The sequence below is a fragment of the Leptodactylus fuscus genome, chromosome 3 (genome assembly GCF_031893055.1).
Source record: "Leptodactylus fuscus isolate aLepFus1 chromosome 3, aLepFus1.hap2, whole genome shotgun sequence".
NCBI lineage: Eukaryota > Metazoa > Chordata > Amphibia > Anura > Leptodactylidae > Leptodactylus > Leptodactylus fuscus.
The window spans coordinates 241,997,118-242,010,387 of NC_134267.1; the positions used below are offsets into that span (position 1 = coordinate 241,997,118).

The 13,270-nt window shown below is 43.7% G+C and overlaps 1 protein-coding gene across 1 annotated transcript; it reads left to right on the forward strand.

The window, feature by feature from the left end:
• The first annotated feature begins 1,266 nt into the window (after positions 1–1,266).
• Positions 1,267–12,816, forward strand: LOC142198682 (vomeronasal type-2 receptor 26-like). The gene is made up of 7 exons (XM_075269710.1): positions 1,267–1,382; positions 1,997–2,161; positions 6,670–6,961; positions 7,211–8,023; positions 11,392–11,601; positions 11,698–11,821; positions 11,909–12,816. Exons 1-7 carry the CDS (start codon positions 1,267–1,269, stop codon positions 12,814–12,816), a joined length of 2,628 nt encoding a protein of 875 aa, XP_075125811.1.
• The last annotated feature ends 454 nt before the right edge of the window (positions 12,817–13,270 follow it).

The window sequence follows — 13,270 nt, forward strand, 5'->3', positions numbered from 1 at the left end:
TCTGAAGCCTGACTGTAGTCTGTCAAAGAGCAGGTTGGATGAGAGATAGGAGGAGAGTTCGGAGTCGATGTGTTGCTCAAGAAGTTTTGAGGCGAACGGGAGCAGTGAGATGGGACGATAGATGGCAGGAGAGGACGGGTCGAGGGACGGTTTCTTAAGTATAGGAGTGACAGTGGCGTGTTTGAAGGCGGAGGGGAAGGATCCATTGGTTAGGGATAGATTGAAGAGATGAGTTAGGGCTGGAGTAATGACTTCAGCGAGTTTGGGGATGAGATGTGACTGGATCGGGTCGAGCACGCAGGAGGTAAGGTGGGATTTGGAGATAAGGGAGGAGAGTTTTTCGTCAGTTATGGAGGAGAAACAGGTCAGGGATGAGGAACAGTAAGTAGTTGGGTAGAGGGGTTGTCGGGGGAGTAGGGTGAGATTGTCTCTGATGGTGTCAATTTTAGTTTTAAAGTAAGAGGCAAAGTCGTCAGCTGAGATAAGTGATGTCGGAGAGGGGGCAGGAGGACGGAGGAGGGAGTTGAAGGTGGAGAAGAGCTGTTTGGGGTTGCGAGAGAGTGCAGATATGAGTGTGGTGAAGTAGACCTGCTTTGCAGAGGTGAGTGCGTTCTTAAATGAGAGAACTGCTTCTTTGTACCTGAGGAAATCCTCCTGGGAGTGGCTTTTCTTCCAGAGGTGTTCTGCAACCCGCGAGGCACGACTCAGTTTTTTAGTCAGGTCAGTGTGCCAGGGTTGTCTATTGATTGGTCGGGCTCTGGTGTATGTGTAGGGGCCACAGAATCAAGGGCTGTGGTGATGGTGGTATTGTAGAAGGCAGCAGTGGCTTCTGTGTCCTGGAGTGAGGAGATGTCAGCGAGTGGTAGGAGAGAGTCTGAGAGGGTGCAGGTGTCAAGGCGGTTGAGTTTCCTGCGGGGGCGTGTTGGTTTAGAGGTTGGGGTGTGTTTTGGAGAGGAGAGGGCAGAGAATGTCAGCAGGTTGTGGTCAGAGAGCGTGGATGGAGAGTTAGAAAGGCTGCATATGGAGCAGAGGCGGGTGAATATTAGGTCTAGTGGTCCCCCCTTTATGTGGGTGGCAGAAGAGGACCATTGGGAGAGACCAAAGGAGGCGGTGAGGGACAAGAGACTGGAGGTGGGGGGGTGGTCTGTGTTAATGGGGATGTTGAAGTCACCCATGATGATGGTGGGGGTGTCAGTGGATAGGAAGTGTGTGAGCCAGGTGGTGAAGTGGTCGATAAAGGCAGCGGTAGGTCCTGGCGGTCGATATATGACGGCCATTCTACCCTATGTTTATAGCCCATTGGTTCAACCCAATACAAATCTGGGATCTGAGCCACCCGCACTAGAAGTTAAACAAATCTTGAGACGTTTGCCCATTTCTAAGTACTTGATATTATTGAGTCGTTAGGAGAACATTAATAAATTACTTTGTATCTTCCTTCCATATTTCTTTCTTTTGTTTCCCATTTTTCTCTAATGACTTCTTTGCTCGTTATATTGTCTTATCATTTATTCTTCATCTTCTCGGTTCATAGACTGAATATTATCGTATTCTGATGTTTTTCTTTCTACTCTTTTAATGGATTGTAAATATAAGAAATTCATATAATAAGAAACAGCTTTATATTTCGCTGACAACATGCAAAAGTGAATCTGCTATAAATGATCCTCAGGAGCTTCTTCTTCTTCATCTCCCGGTAATGTCTCCTAATATAAGAGCAGGAGGAAGAACAGCTGAGCCTCGGCCTAAATCCAGAGCACATTGAGATGTATTGTAGTGTACTGTATATAAGGAGGGGGAGATGCAGACATCTGCAGCCTTGTCCTCTGCTCTACACCATGTCTCATGACCCTGCGCTCTATGACCCCCTGCTCCTGCTCTGTGTTATATTGGGGTACACAGTCATATCTGGGGGTGTCAGGCACAGAGCGCTAGTCTCATCGTACACCAGGACAGCGATGATTTTAATCCTGATTCTGTACGTGACACATTGTAGGTCCCAGAATCCACCACCAGCCTGTGATCTGCACCTGGTGAGGACCATTGAGGACTACGAATATTTCCAGGACGGAGACGTCATTATCGGAGGAGTTTTCACCGTCAATTATTTTATGAATGGGTTGAACCGATATAAGATTATTCACACTTACATCTGCTTGAGGTAAGTGCGATGTCTCGGGGACAGTGTTGAGGATCTCTGGTCTCATCTTCTGGACATGACAGATCCTGTATTCAGGGCATGGTCAGATGTTCTATCTCCAGTCATGGTCTTCTTCTTCTTCATAAACTACAGGTCTGGTCAACATCTACATCTAAAGTTGGTCAGGGTCCCTCTCCATTGTCAGTGACTTCCATGTGAGATGGTTGTGACTATGTACATGGTCATTGGGGGTCAGATGTCAACGTTGTCGTCTGTTATTATACTTGTATGGATAAGCCTTGACATACTACATAGTGGATGAAACGCAGATCTGACATATCTCTTCTCAGGTTCTCCAGATATCTGTATACAGTCCTATGAAAAAGTTTGGGCACCCCTATTAATCTTAATCATTTTTAGTTCTAAATATTTTGGTGTTTGCAGCAGCCATTTCAGTTTGATATATCTAATAACTGATGGACACAGTAATATTTCAGGATTGAAATGAGGTTTATTGTACTAACAGAAAATGCGCAATATGCATTAAACCAAAATTTGACCGGTGCAAAAGTATGGGCACCTCAACAGAAAAGTGACATTAATATTTAGTACATCCTCCTTTTGCAAAGATAACAGCCTCTAGTCGCTTCCTGTAGCTTTTAATCAGTTCCTGGATCCTGGATGAAGGGATTTTGGACCATTTTTTTCTACAAAACAATTCAAGTTCAGTTAAGTTTGATGGTCGCCGAGCATGGACAGCCCGCTCTCAAATGATCTGAAAACAAAGATTGTTCAACATAGTTGTTCAGGGGAAGGAGACAAAACGTTGTCTCAGAGATTTAACCTGTCAGTTTCCACTGTGAGGAACATAGTAAGGAAATGGAAGACCACAGGGACAGTTCTTGTTAAGCCCAGAAGTGGCAGGCCAAGAAAAATATCAGAAAGGCAGAGAAGAAGAATGGTGAGAACAGTCAAGGACAATCCACAGACACCTCCAAAGAGCTGCAGCATCATCTTGCTGCAGATGGTGTCACTGTGCATCGGTCAACTATACAGCGCACTTTGCACAAATAGAAGCTGTATGGGAGAGTGATGAGAAAGAAGCCGTTTCTGCACGTACGCCACAAATAGAGTCGCCTGAGGTATGAAAAAGCACATTTGGACAAGGCAGCTTCATTTTGGAAACAAAAATTGAGTTGTTTGGTTATAAAAAAAGGCGTTATGCATGGCGTCCAAAAAGAAACAGCATTCCAAGAAAAACACATGCTACCCACTGTAAAATTTGGTGGAGGTTCCATCATGCTTTGGGGCTGTGTGGCCAATGCCGGCATCGGGAATCTTGTTAAAGTTGAGGGTCGCATGGATTCCACTCAGTATCAGCAGATTCTTGAGAATAATGTTCAAGAATCAGTGACGAAGTTGAAGTTACGCCGGGGATGGATATTTCAGCAAGACAATGATCCAAAACACCGCTCCAAATCCTCAGGCATTCATGCAGAGGAACAATTACAATGTTCTGGAATGGCCATCCCAGTCCCCAGACCTGAATATCATTGAACATCAGAGGGATGATTTAAAGCGGGCTGTCCATGCTCGGCGACCATCTAACTTAACTGAACTTGAATTGTTTGTCCAAAATACCTTTATCCAGGATCCAGGAACTGATTAAAAGCTACAGGAAGCGACTAGAGGCTGTTATCTTTGCAAAAGGAGGATCTACTAAATATTAATGTCACTTTTCTGTTGAGGTGCCCATACTTTTGCACCGGTCAAATTTTGGTTTAATGCATATTGCACATTTTCTGTTAGTACAATAAACCTCATTTCAATCCTGAAATATTACTGTGTCCATCAGTTATTAGATATATCAAACTGAAATGGCTGCTGCAAATACCAAAATATTTAGAACTAAAAATGATTAAGATTAAGAGGGGTGCCCAAACTTTTTCATAGGACTGTAGTGATCTACATAAGGTCACATGTACAATTATCTACCTGAATGCTACAGGTGACAATACAAGGACAGAAACAGACCCATTATAGTGAATATAGACATTCCCATCCTTTATTCTCTACTCATCTCTGCCAGGCAAGTCTTTGGGGCTCTTCTGTTTCTCCTCCGAGTTTCGTCCATTTTTCAACGATTCATTGTTATGCTGAAAAATAAAGAAGGGAGAAATTTTTGCAAATGGAAAAAAAACATGTCCATTCACTATAAGTGGTCTTTATACTATCTTTGTGCTATCTATATACTGTCTGCGTACTATCTGTATTCTGTCTGCATTAGGGTTGAGCCGATCTTGAGATTTCAGGATCGATTTCACTTATACGCAAGGTTTTGTTGTTTTGAAATGAATAGGTGTATCGGAATGGTTTTTTTTGTCCAGATTCCGAAAATGACCTTCAAAATTTCGTATCACATCAGGTTTTTTCACAAATGATGGAAATGTGAAAATTAAAAAAACATAATTTTTTAATCACATTGATATATGACAACGTTTGTATCTTGTGAAAATCTTATCTGGAGGGGACGGAATGATTGTGTAAGGGATAGATAAGCATAAATACATACTCCAACAAGATATTAAGCACTATATACCAAAAAATTATTTTTGGTATATAGTGTGTATAAAACTTAATGACAGACAATGACACGTCATCTGACAGACTTTATTCAGAATATTGTAAATAAACTTTTTTATGTAAAAAATAAAATAATGTAAAATATTGTGCATAAGGTCTGTCAGAAGACGCGTAATTGTCTTTTATTAAGTTTTATATATTATTATTTTTTGGTATATAGCGCTTAATATCTTGCTTGAGGCTTTGTCGGCACTGGGTGAACTTTTGATTGTATAAGTTTCCGCAAAATTTGTTTGAATAGATACAACAATGGAAATGCAACTTATTTATCTGTATGACGTCATGATTTGCTGCACTAACAAAAGCGGAGAATGAGAGAATGTTATCTTGGCACGGCAGTATGACTCCTACCTCACGCCATCACTCCCTTCTTTCTATTGGTCGCATGCCGCCATTCTGGGGAGATCTAGTCAGTGCGAAGAAGGGACTGGTCGCGTTCGGTTGTTTCTTTGTGGTGTGTGCAATGGCTTCACGTGGTTGTGTGAATCATCCAGACGTATTCTGCTACATATGTGGCTGTTATACGACAGGAAAAAAACGAAGAGATTTTTATCGGCCGCCTGCACATGTCAGGAATGGGAATAAGTTACTGGGCATGTGTGACCACCAGAAACATGAGGTGGACAATCCGAGAGCGAATCGAAAGAACATCAGCAGACATCACAAGCATCTAACAGCAAAAACTAGACAATTCCAGCTGAAAAGTTACACCAATAATAACCACTTATTTCCTGTATCTTCCACAATGGAGAACATGTCTGAAGAAGGATCAGTGGAGAGAGGGGCAAAGATAAGATAAGATAAGATAATCCTTTAATAGTCCCACAATGGGGAAATTTCAGTGATACAGTTTCATAGATGTACAGTAGTATATAACAAGAGAGAAACACATAGAAGCTCATGGCAGAGAAATCCTAGGAATCAGAGCAACTAAAAAGGAAAGAAACACAGACACACTGCAGGATCATTTAGTTCTCTGTGTGGAGTGTTGTTAATAATAATATAGCCCGACCGTGGTTGGAGGACACAAGGAGGGGTCACAGCATGTGGATATAACAAGCAGAAAACATTTTTGCAGAGGTGGGGACATATGCAGCTATCATGATAACATGTGGCAGTTCCTTTGGTAGGTGGTGAGATCTCCTGCTCACAGTTGATAGTTCAGTATCTTACATCAGCACTATTGTCCATTAACCACAAAAAAATGCCCCAAATGTCCTTCATCACAGCCCTCCTCCGTTCTTCTTACCACTGTTTTCTACTGCCCAGAGAGGTCTGAAGCCATCCAGGTATACATGGTGCTGCTCTCTTGGCAATCTTCCATAACTCCTGGGGTAGGTGGGTGATGGTTCCCAGGCTGTAACAGTGTCCCACGTGTCCACAGTAATAGAAAGAAATACCAGTCAGCTGTAGCATCTTCACACATCAGCAATAGACACCAAAAATCATCTCCTTGAATGAAGAAGTCTGCATTTCCATGTAGGTTTCTCCTCCTTGCTGCATGGTGAGCCATGCTGTCCTAGCTGGGGGGATGGTAACAGGCACATGTGGAAACCAGCTGAACCAGGTCTTGTCATTGTCCATGCTTTACAATAGAAACAAAATACTCCACAGGGTCTTCCATTCGATATATAGTTGCTAATTCATAGTGCTAGATTGCTTAGTTACACGATTCTTGAAGATACAGAGGAAAAGAGTGAGAAAGGAAAGATAGAGATTGCTCCCAGCTTGGAGCACTGTATCGAGGCAGCCACTAAGGGCGCCAGGAAGTAGGCGCAACCCCACAACTCGAAAGCAGGGTCTACATCTTAATGTGTGTACTGTATATATGTTATCAAATGTTACTCATTCACGCCATCACTGACAGTCTATGGTCTTCTCCACAGGCCGGTTCCCAAGAATTACAAGGATCTTCTCACTTTCCGTTTCGCCATTGAGGAAATTAACCAAGATCAGACAATCTTACCCAATATCTCCCTGGGATATCACATATATGACTCCTGCTCCGATAGTAAGAAAGCTGTGAAAAGTGTCCTCCAGATATTATCAGGACCCAGAATGACCGTCCCCAATTATTCCTGTTCCGGGCAGAGGAACGTAGCTGGTTTTATAGGAGATCAGGGATCAGCGACGACCGTGTCCATGACCCAGATACTGGCAATATACCGATACTCCCAGGTAGGTGGAAGATCAAGTCATTGGTTCTCATTCATCACTGACACATATATCACAGAAGCTTCCATTTTTTTCTCTGTCTCCTGAAGATGTTTTGTCTATTTCTAGTTCTTCTTTTCTTCCTCTTGTTCTTCACTGTCTTCTCTTTTTCAAAAGCTTTTTAAGAGGACCTTACACCACCTCCAGCAACTGGAGATTTTAATTAAGCTTTAATTTACCTCTAGATGATGCTCTTTTCGCTATTTCTTGTAGATCAGCTACGGGGCAACAAATTATGTTCTCAATGACCGAAATCTCTACCCAACTTTTTACAGAACTGTTTTAAGTGCCCGAATCACTTATTTGATGATAGCCATGATGATTAACTTCTTCAAATGGACGTGGGTTGGGATTATATCTTCAGATGATAACAGCGGTAATGAGGAGACTCCGATTTTGGCAGAATATCTGACCATGAATGGAATTTGTGTGGCCTACACCATAAAAGTCAAATTAGTGAGCTTAGATGTTCTGAACAACAATGAATATAGGATTATCAGCAAGTCATCGGCCCAGGTTATAATCCTGTGTGGGACGTATACTCCACTCCTTGCAGATTGGTTACGTGAAGTACGAGATGTTCTCCGGGATAAGACTCTGGTCTTAGGACCTGCTTTTGCTCTAAATACATTTATTATGGAACATCACCGAGAAGCATTTCATGGTAGTTTGGCTCTTGAACCTTCTCCTTTGCTGATACCAGACATGAGAAGCTTCTATGAAAGTTTCCAGACCATAAGTCATCCAGAAGATAAGTTACTGGCTCATATATTTTTGCTAAACTTCGGCTGCTTGTCCGGAGATTCTCAAATGAATGAAAACCATCAGGCTGTATACAATATACCACTTCACAACTGTACTGGAACAGAACGGGTCACAGATTTTTTAAGTTTTCAATGCAAAGGATTCTCTGATCGAGTGTATAAAGCTGTGTATTTATTGGCCCGGGCTCTGCATGATCTTCACATGACCAGCAATGGACAATCTAGCCGGAAGATCAACCATCTCCATAGACACAGCCACCAGGCAAGTGAAGGGAAAATTACAAAATTTATACTTTTTAACAAAAAATATATACTCGTATTTTGTCACAATATTGTTAAGTTTTTTTATTTTGGCAGAAAATAATCCCCCCCCCCCAAAAAAAAAAAAAAAAAAAACAGTTCAATTTAATAGTTGGTCAGTGTAACAGGGCCAGAGAGAAGTGCTGCCCTGTGAATGAGAGATCTCTTCTGACGTTACCAGCCTCTCCTCGCCCTCCCCTCTACTGATTCCTATCCTTGGAAGGAAACTGAACTCCAATCCTGCGGTGCGACACTATACAATGTATAAAACCATGTGGTTCGGCTCTGTACATGAATCCCAAAATGTCCTACACACCGTAGAACAAGTGTGGTACCAGTGAAGGACCCACCATTTCCCGGGCTCCACCTATCATACTCACCTATCATAATGTCACATCTGGTTTGCTGGTGAAGATCTGTCAAAGCTTTGGGTCTAAACCCAAACTTTTTGAAAATTCAAGTCAAATCTGGTTTGATTTGATGGTGCCCGTTCACTAATCTCTACTCCCTTACCATCTTCTTGTATAATCTTCTTGTGTACACTTTTAATAATACATTTTAAGACTGATTAGAGATGGGAGAACCTTTGAAGATTCATCTTATCTCGGGTCCGTACGAAAAGATCCTTGGGTCCAAACTAGAGATGAGCGAACAGTGTTCTATCGAACACATGTTCGATCGGATATCAGGGTGTTCGCCATGTTCGAATCGAATCGAACACCACGTGGTAAAGTGCGCCAAAATTCGATTCCCCTCCCACCTTCCCTGGCGCCTTTTTTGCACCAATAACAGCGCAGGGGAGGTGGGACAGGAACTACGACACTGGGGGCATTGAAAAAAATTGGAAAAAGTCATTGGCTGCCGAAATCAGGTGACCTCCATTTTAGACGAATAGTGGATTTCAAATCCGGGTCATATGAGAATGTGAACTTTGTGACTATGAGACAGGGATAGCTGTACAGGCAGGGATAGCTAGGGAGAACCTTTATTTAGGGGGGAATGTTATTAAAAATAACTTTTTGGGGCTCTATCGGGTGTGTAATTGTGATTTTTGTGAGATAAACTTTTTCCCATAGGGATGCATTGGCCAGCGCTGATTGGCCGAATTCCGTACTCTGGCCAATCAGTGCTGGCCAATGCATTCTATTAGCTTGATGAAGCAGAGTGTGCACAAGGGTTCAAGCGCACCCTCGGCTCTGATGTAGCAGAGCCGAGGCTGCACAAGGGTTCAAGCGCACCCTCGGCTCTGATGTAGGAGAGCCGAGGGTGCACTTGAACCCTTGTGCACCCTCAGCTCTGCTACATCAGAGCCGAGGGTGCGCTTGAACCCTTGTGCACACTCTGCTTCATCAAGCTAATAGAATGCATTGGCCAGCGCTGATTGGCCAATGTATTCTATTAGCCTTATGAAGTAGAGCTGAATGTGTGTGCTAAGCACACACATTCAGCTCTACTTCATCGGGCTAATAGAATGCATTGGCCAGCGCTGATTGGCCAGAGTACGGAACTCGACCAATCAGCGCTGGCTCTGCTGGAGGAGGCGGAGTCTAAGATCGCTCCACACCAGTCTCCATTCAGGTCCGACCTTAGACTCCGCCTCCTCCGGCAGAGCCAGCGCTGATTGGCCGAAGGCTGGCCAATGCATTCCTATGCGAATGCAGAGACTTAGCAGTGCTGAGTCAGTTTTGCTCAACTACACATCTGATGCACACTCGGCACTGCTACATCAGATGTAGCAATCTGATGTAGCAGAGCCGAGGGTGCACTAGAACCCCTGTGCAAACTCAGTTCACGCTAATAGAATGCATTGGCCAGCGCTGATTGGCCAATGCATTCTATTAGCCCGATGAAGTAGAGCTGAATGTGTGTGCTAAGCACACACATTCAGCACTGCTTCATCACGCCAATACAATGCATTAGCCAGTGCTGATTGGCCAGAGTACGGAATTCGGCCAATCAGCGCTGGCTCTGCTGGAGGAGGCGGAGTCTAAGGTCGGACCTGAATGGAGACTGGTGTGGAGCGATCTTAGACTCCGCCTCCTCCAGCAGAGCCAGCGCTGATTGGTCGAGTTCCGTACTCTGGCCAATCAGCGCTGGCCAATGCATTCTATTAGCGTGAACTGAGTTTGCACAGGGGTTCTAGTGCACCCTCGGCTCTGCTACATCAGATTGCTACATCTGATGTAGCAGTGCCGAGTGTGCATCAGATGTGTAGTTGAGCAAAACTGACTCAGCACTGCTAAGTCTGCATTCGCATAGGAATGCATTGGCCAGCCTTCGGCCAATCAGCGCTGGCTCTGCCGGAGGAGGCGGAGTCTAAGGTCGGACCTGAATGGAGACTGGTGTGGAGCTATCTTAGACTCCGCCTCCTCCAGCAGAGCCAGCGCTGATTGGTCGAGTTCCGTACTCTGGCCAATCAGCACTGGCCAATGCATTTCTATGGGGAAAAGTTAGCTTGCGAAAATCGCAAACTGACAGGGATTTCCATGAAATAAAGTGACTTTTATGCCCCCAGACATGCTTCCGCTGCTGTCCCAGTGTCATTCCAGGGTGTTGGTATCATTTCCTGGGGTGTCATAGTGGACTTGGTGACCCTCCAGACACGAATTTGGGTTTCCCCCTTAACGAGTTTATGTTCCCCATAGACTATAATGGGGTTCGAAACCCATTCGAACACTCGAACAGTGAGCGGCTGTTCGAATCGAATTTCGAACCTCGAACATTTTAGTGTTCGCTCATCTCTAGTCCAAACTTTTTCAGATAGAAACGGAAGTGAAATTATACTCTTAGGTGTCTTCAGATCCCACAGTATAATAGGTGGAGGTCCAGGAAGGTGTAAAAATATAAAATAATTATACTTACCTTCTCTTACCTATTTCGGGCCTCCTTGTGGAGTCCAGAGCTTTCTCTCAGTCTCCATGGTGAACCCATGTGTCCGAGGACACTATTAAGGCATGGGCACGCGTCATGACGTCCTATGATGCTCAATGTACCATGTGACCATTGTGGCCCAAATCACAGTGGTCAGTGGTGACCTCGGGCACAGTGGTGACCAGGAGTTCAACAAACCTAGCGAAGAGGCCCAGAAGGCTTTCTAGAAACTGGAGCCAATGCTTTGCAGTGACTCTGAGAGATGTAAGGAGAGAGAGTTACTATAAGAAATCAAAATCGATCCAAGAATGTACACGACAGCTCACTGACCTTCAGTATGTGGCTTTATGCTAAGTCTGTGGAAGTATATAGCTGACCTCTAACTTGTGAACTATTTGTGACGTCTGTGATGGGTTCTACAATAGTGACAAAACACTCCCCCTTCTGTCTGTCCTACAGCTTCATCATTTCTTGAGGAGTCAAAGATCCAAGGATGGAAACCCATATTTTTTGGAAAATGGAGATTTCATTGGCCAATTCTCAATAGTCAATTGGATAAATTTCAAAAATGGAAATATTCTTTTCAAATATGTTGGTCACACAAAAACTGAGCACCATACATTTAGTGTAAAGATAAGAAAGATAATATGGAAGACCAGTAATAATCAGGTGAGAACCTTCACGACTTGGAGACATCATTGTATTAAACTGAAGATCTCAGTTGTAAAGTTCTTGGAAAATATATTTCCTGTTACTTTTTCTCAGGTCCCCGCGTCTCAGTGTTCAGAGAACTGTTCACCAGGAACCCGGAAAGTCTCCAAGTCCAGGATCCATTCCTGCTGCTATGATTGTGTCCCCTGCTCCCCGGGAGAAATCTCCAATGTGACAGGTCGGTATGAAGATATCAATATGCAGGACAACATTACTGAGACTGAATATTCTTATTATTTCTGGTTTTTATTCTTCTAATCTTCAGACAGTGACACCTGCATGAAATGTTCAGACCTGGATTGGCCCAATGAGAAGAAGGACAGTTGTGTCCCAAAGCAGCTGGAGTTTCTCTCCTACACAGATGACACACTAGTCCTGGTTATTTCTCTGGTTTCTTCTGTCTTTTCTTTCCTTACATTCATGATTCTTATTACTTTTATATTGTACCAAGACACGGCCATCGTGAAGGCCAATAACAGGAACCTCAGCTTCCTCCTCCTGGTCTCCATCCTGCTGAGCTTCCTCTGTGTCTTCCTGTTCCTTGGACATCCAGTGGACCTCACTTGCATGCTACGTCAGGTCTCGTTTGGAATCCTCTTCTCAGTGGCTGTTTCTTGCCTCTTGGCCAAAACCATCATGGTTTGCATTGCTTTCAAAGCCACCAAGCCTGGAAGTTCATGGAAACTTTGGATTGGAAGCAAGTGGTCTAATTCTTTGGTGATGTTCTGCTCATCCATCCAAGTAATAATCTGTGTGGGTTGGTTGAGTCTAGCGCCCCCCTTCCCAGAGATGGACACATGGTCCTATCAGGAGAAGATCATTGTGCAGTGTAATGAAGGTTCTGTGATGGCCTTCTACTCTGTCCTGGGCTATATGGGGGTTTTGGCTTCTGTTAGTTTTATTACGGCGTTTTTAGCTCGGACATTACCGGACAGTTTCAATGAGGCCAAGTACATCACCTTCAGCATGCTGGTGTTCTGTAGTGTCTGGATTGCCATGATCCCGGCGTATCTGAGCACCAGAGGGAAGTACATGGTGGCCGTGGAGATATTTGCCATATTGTCCTCAAGTGCGGGACTTTTAGGGTGTATATTCTTCCCAAAATGCTTCATTATCCTATGGAGACCAGAACTGAACTCCAGAACACAATTACTTGCGGGAAGAAGCAGATGAGATATTTCATATACTTTTTTAGAATTTCAAAAAAAAGAAGAATATAGGATGGCACTGAGGAAAACATCAATTAAAGTCCCAATAAATAGAAGGTAAACATGAGGATCACAACTCTATGTATAGAGCGCCGTGGGGGTGCTCAACAACCAAAAAAAGCAATATGAGCAAAGTAGAAAAATGTAGAAAAATTAGGAAGGGCACTCACCCACATCCAGGCTCGTCTTCATAAAATACTCTTTTATTAAGGTAACAATATAGTTTAAAAACAAGTAGTGCAGGGAGGGAATAAAGCATATAGGCAAGTAGGCAACAGCCGTTTCGCGCAGCTATGTGCGCTTTCTCAAGCCTCAGAATGCAATAACAGATGGACAGAAAAACAGCCCTAAGTACTGTTAAGATAATCAGGCATAATAGGAATCTCCTGGAAAAGCTTCAGGTTCTACCAATAGCACAC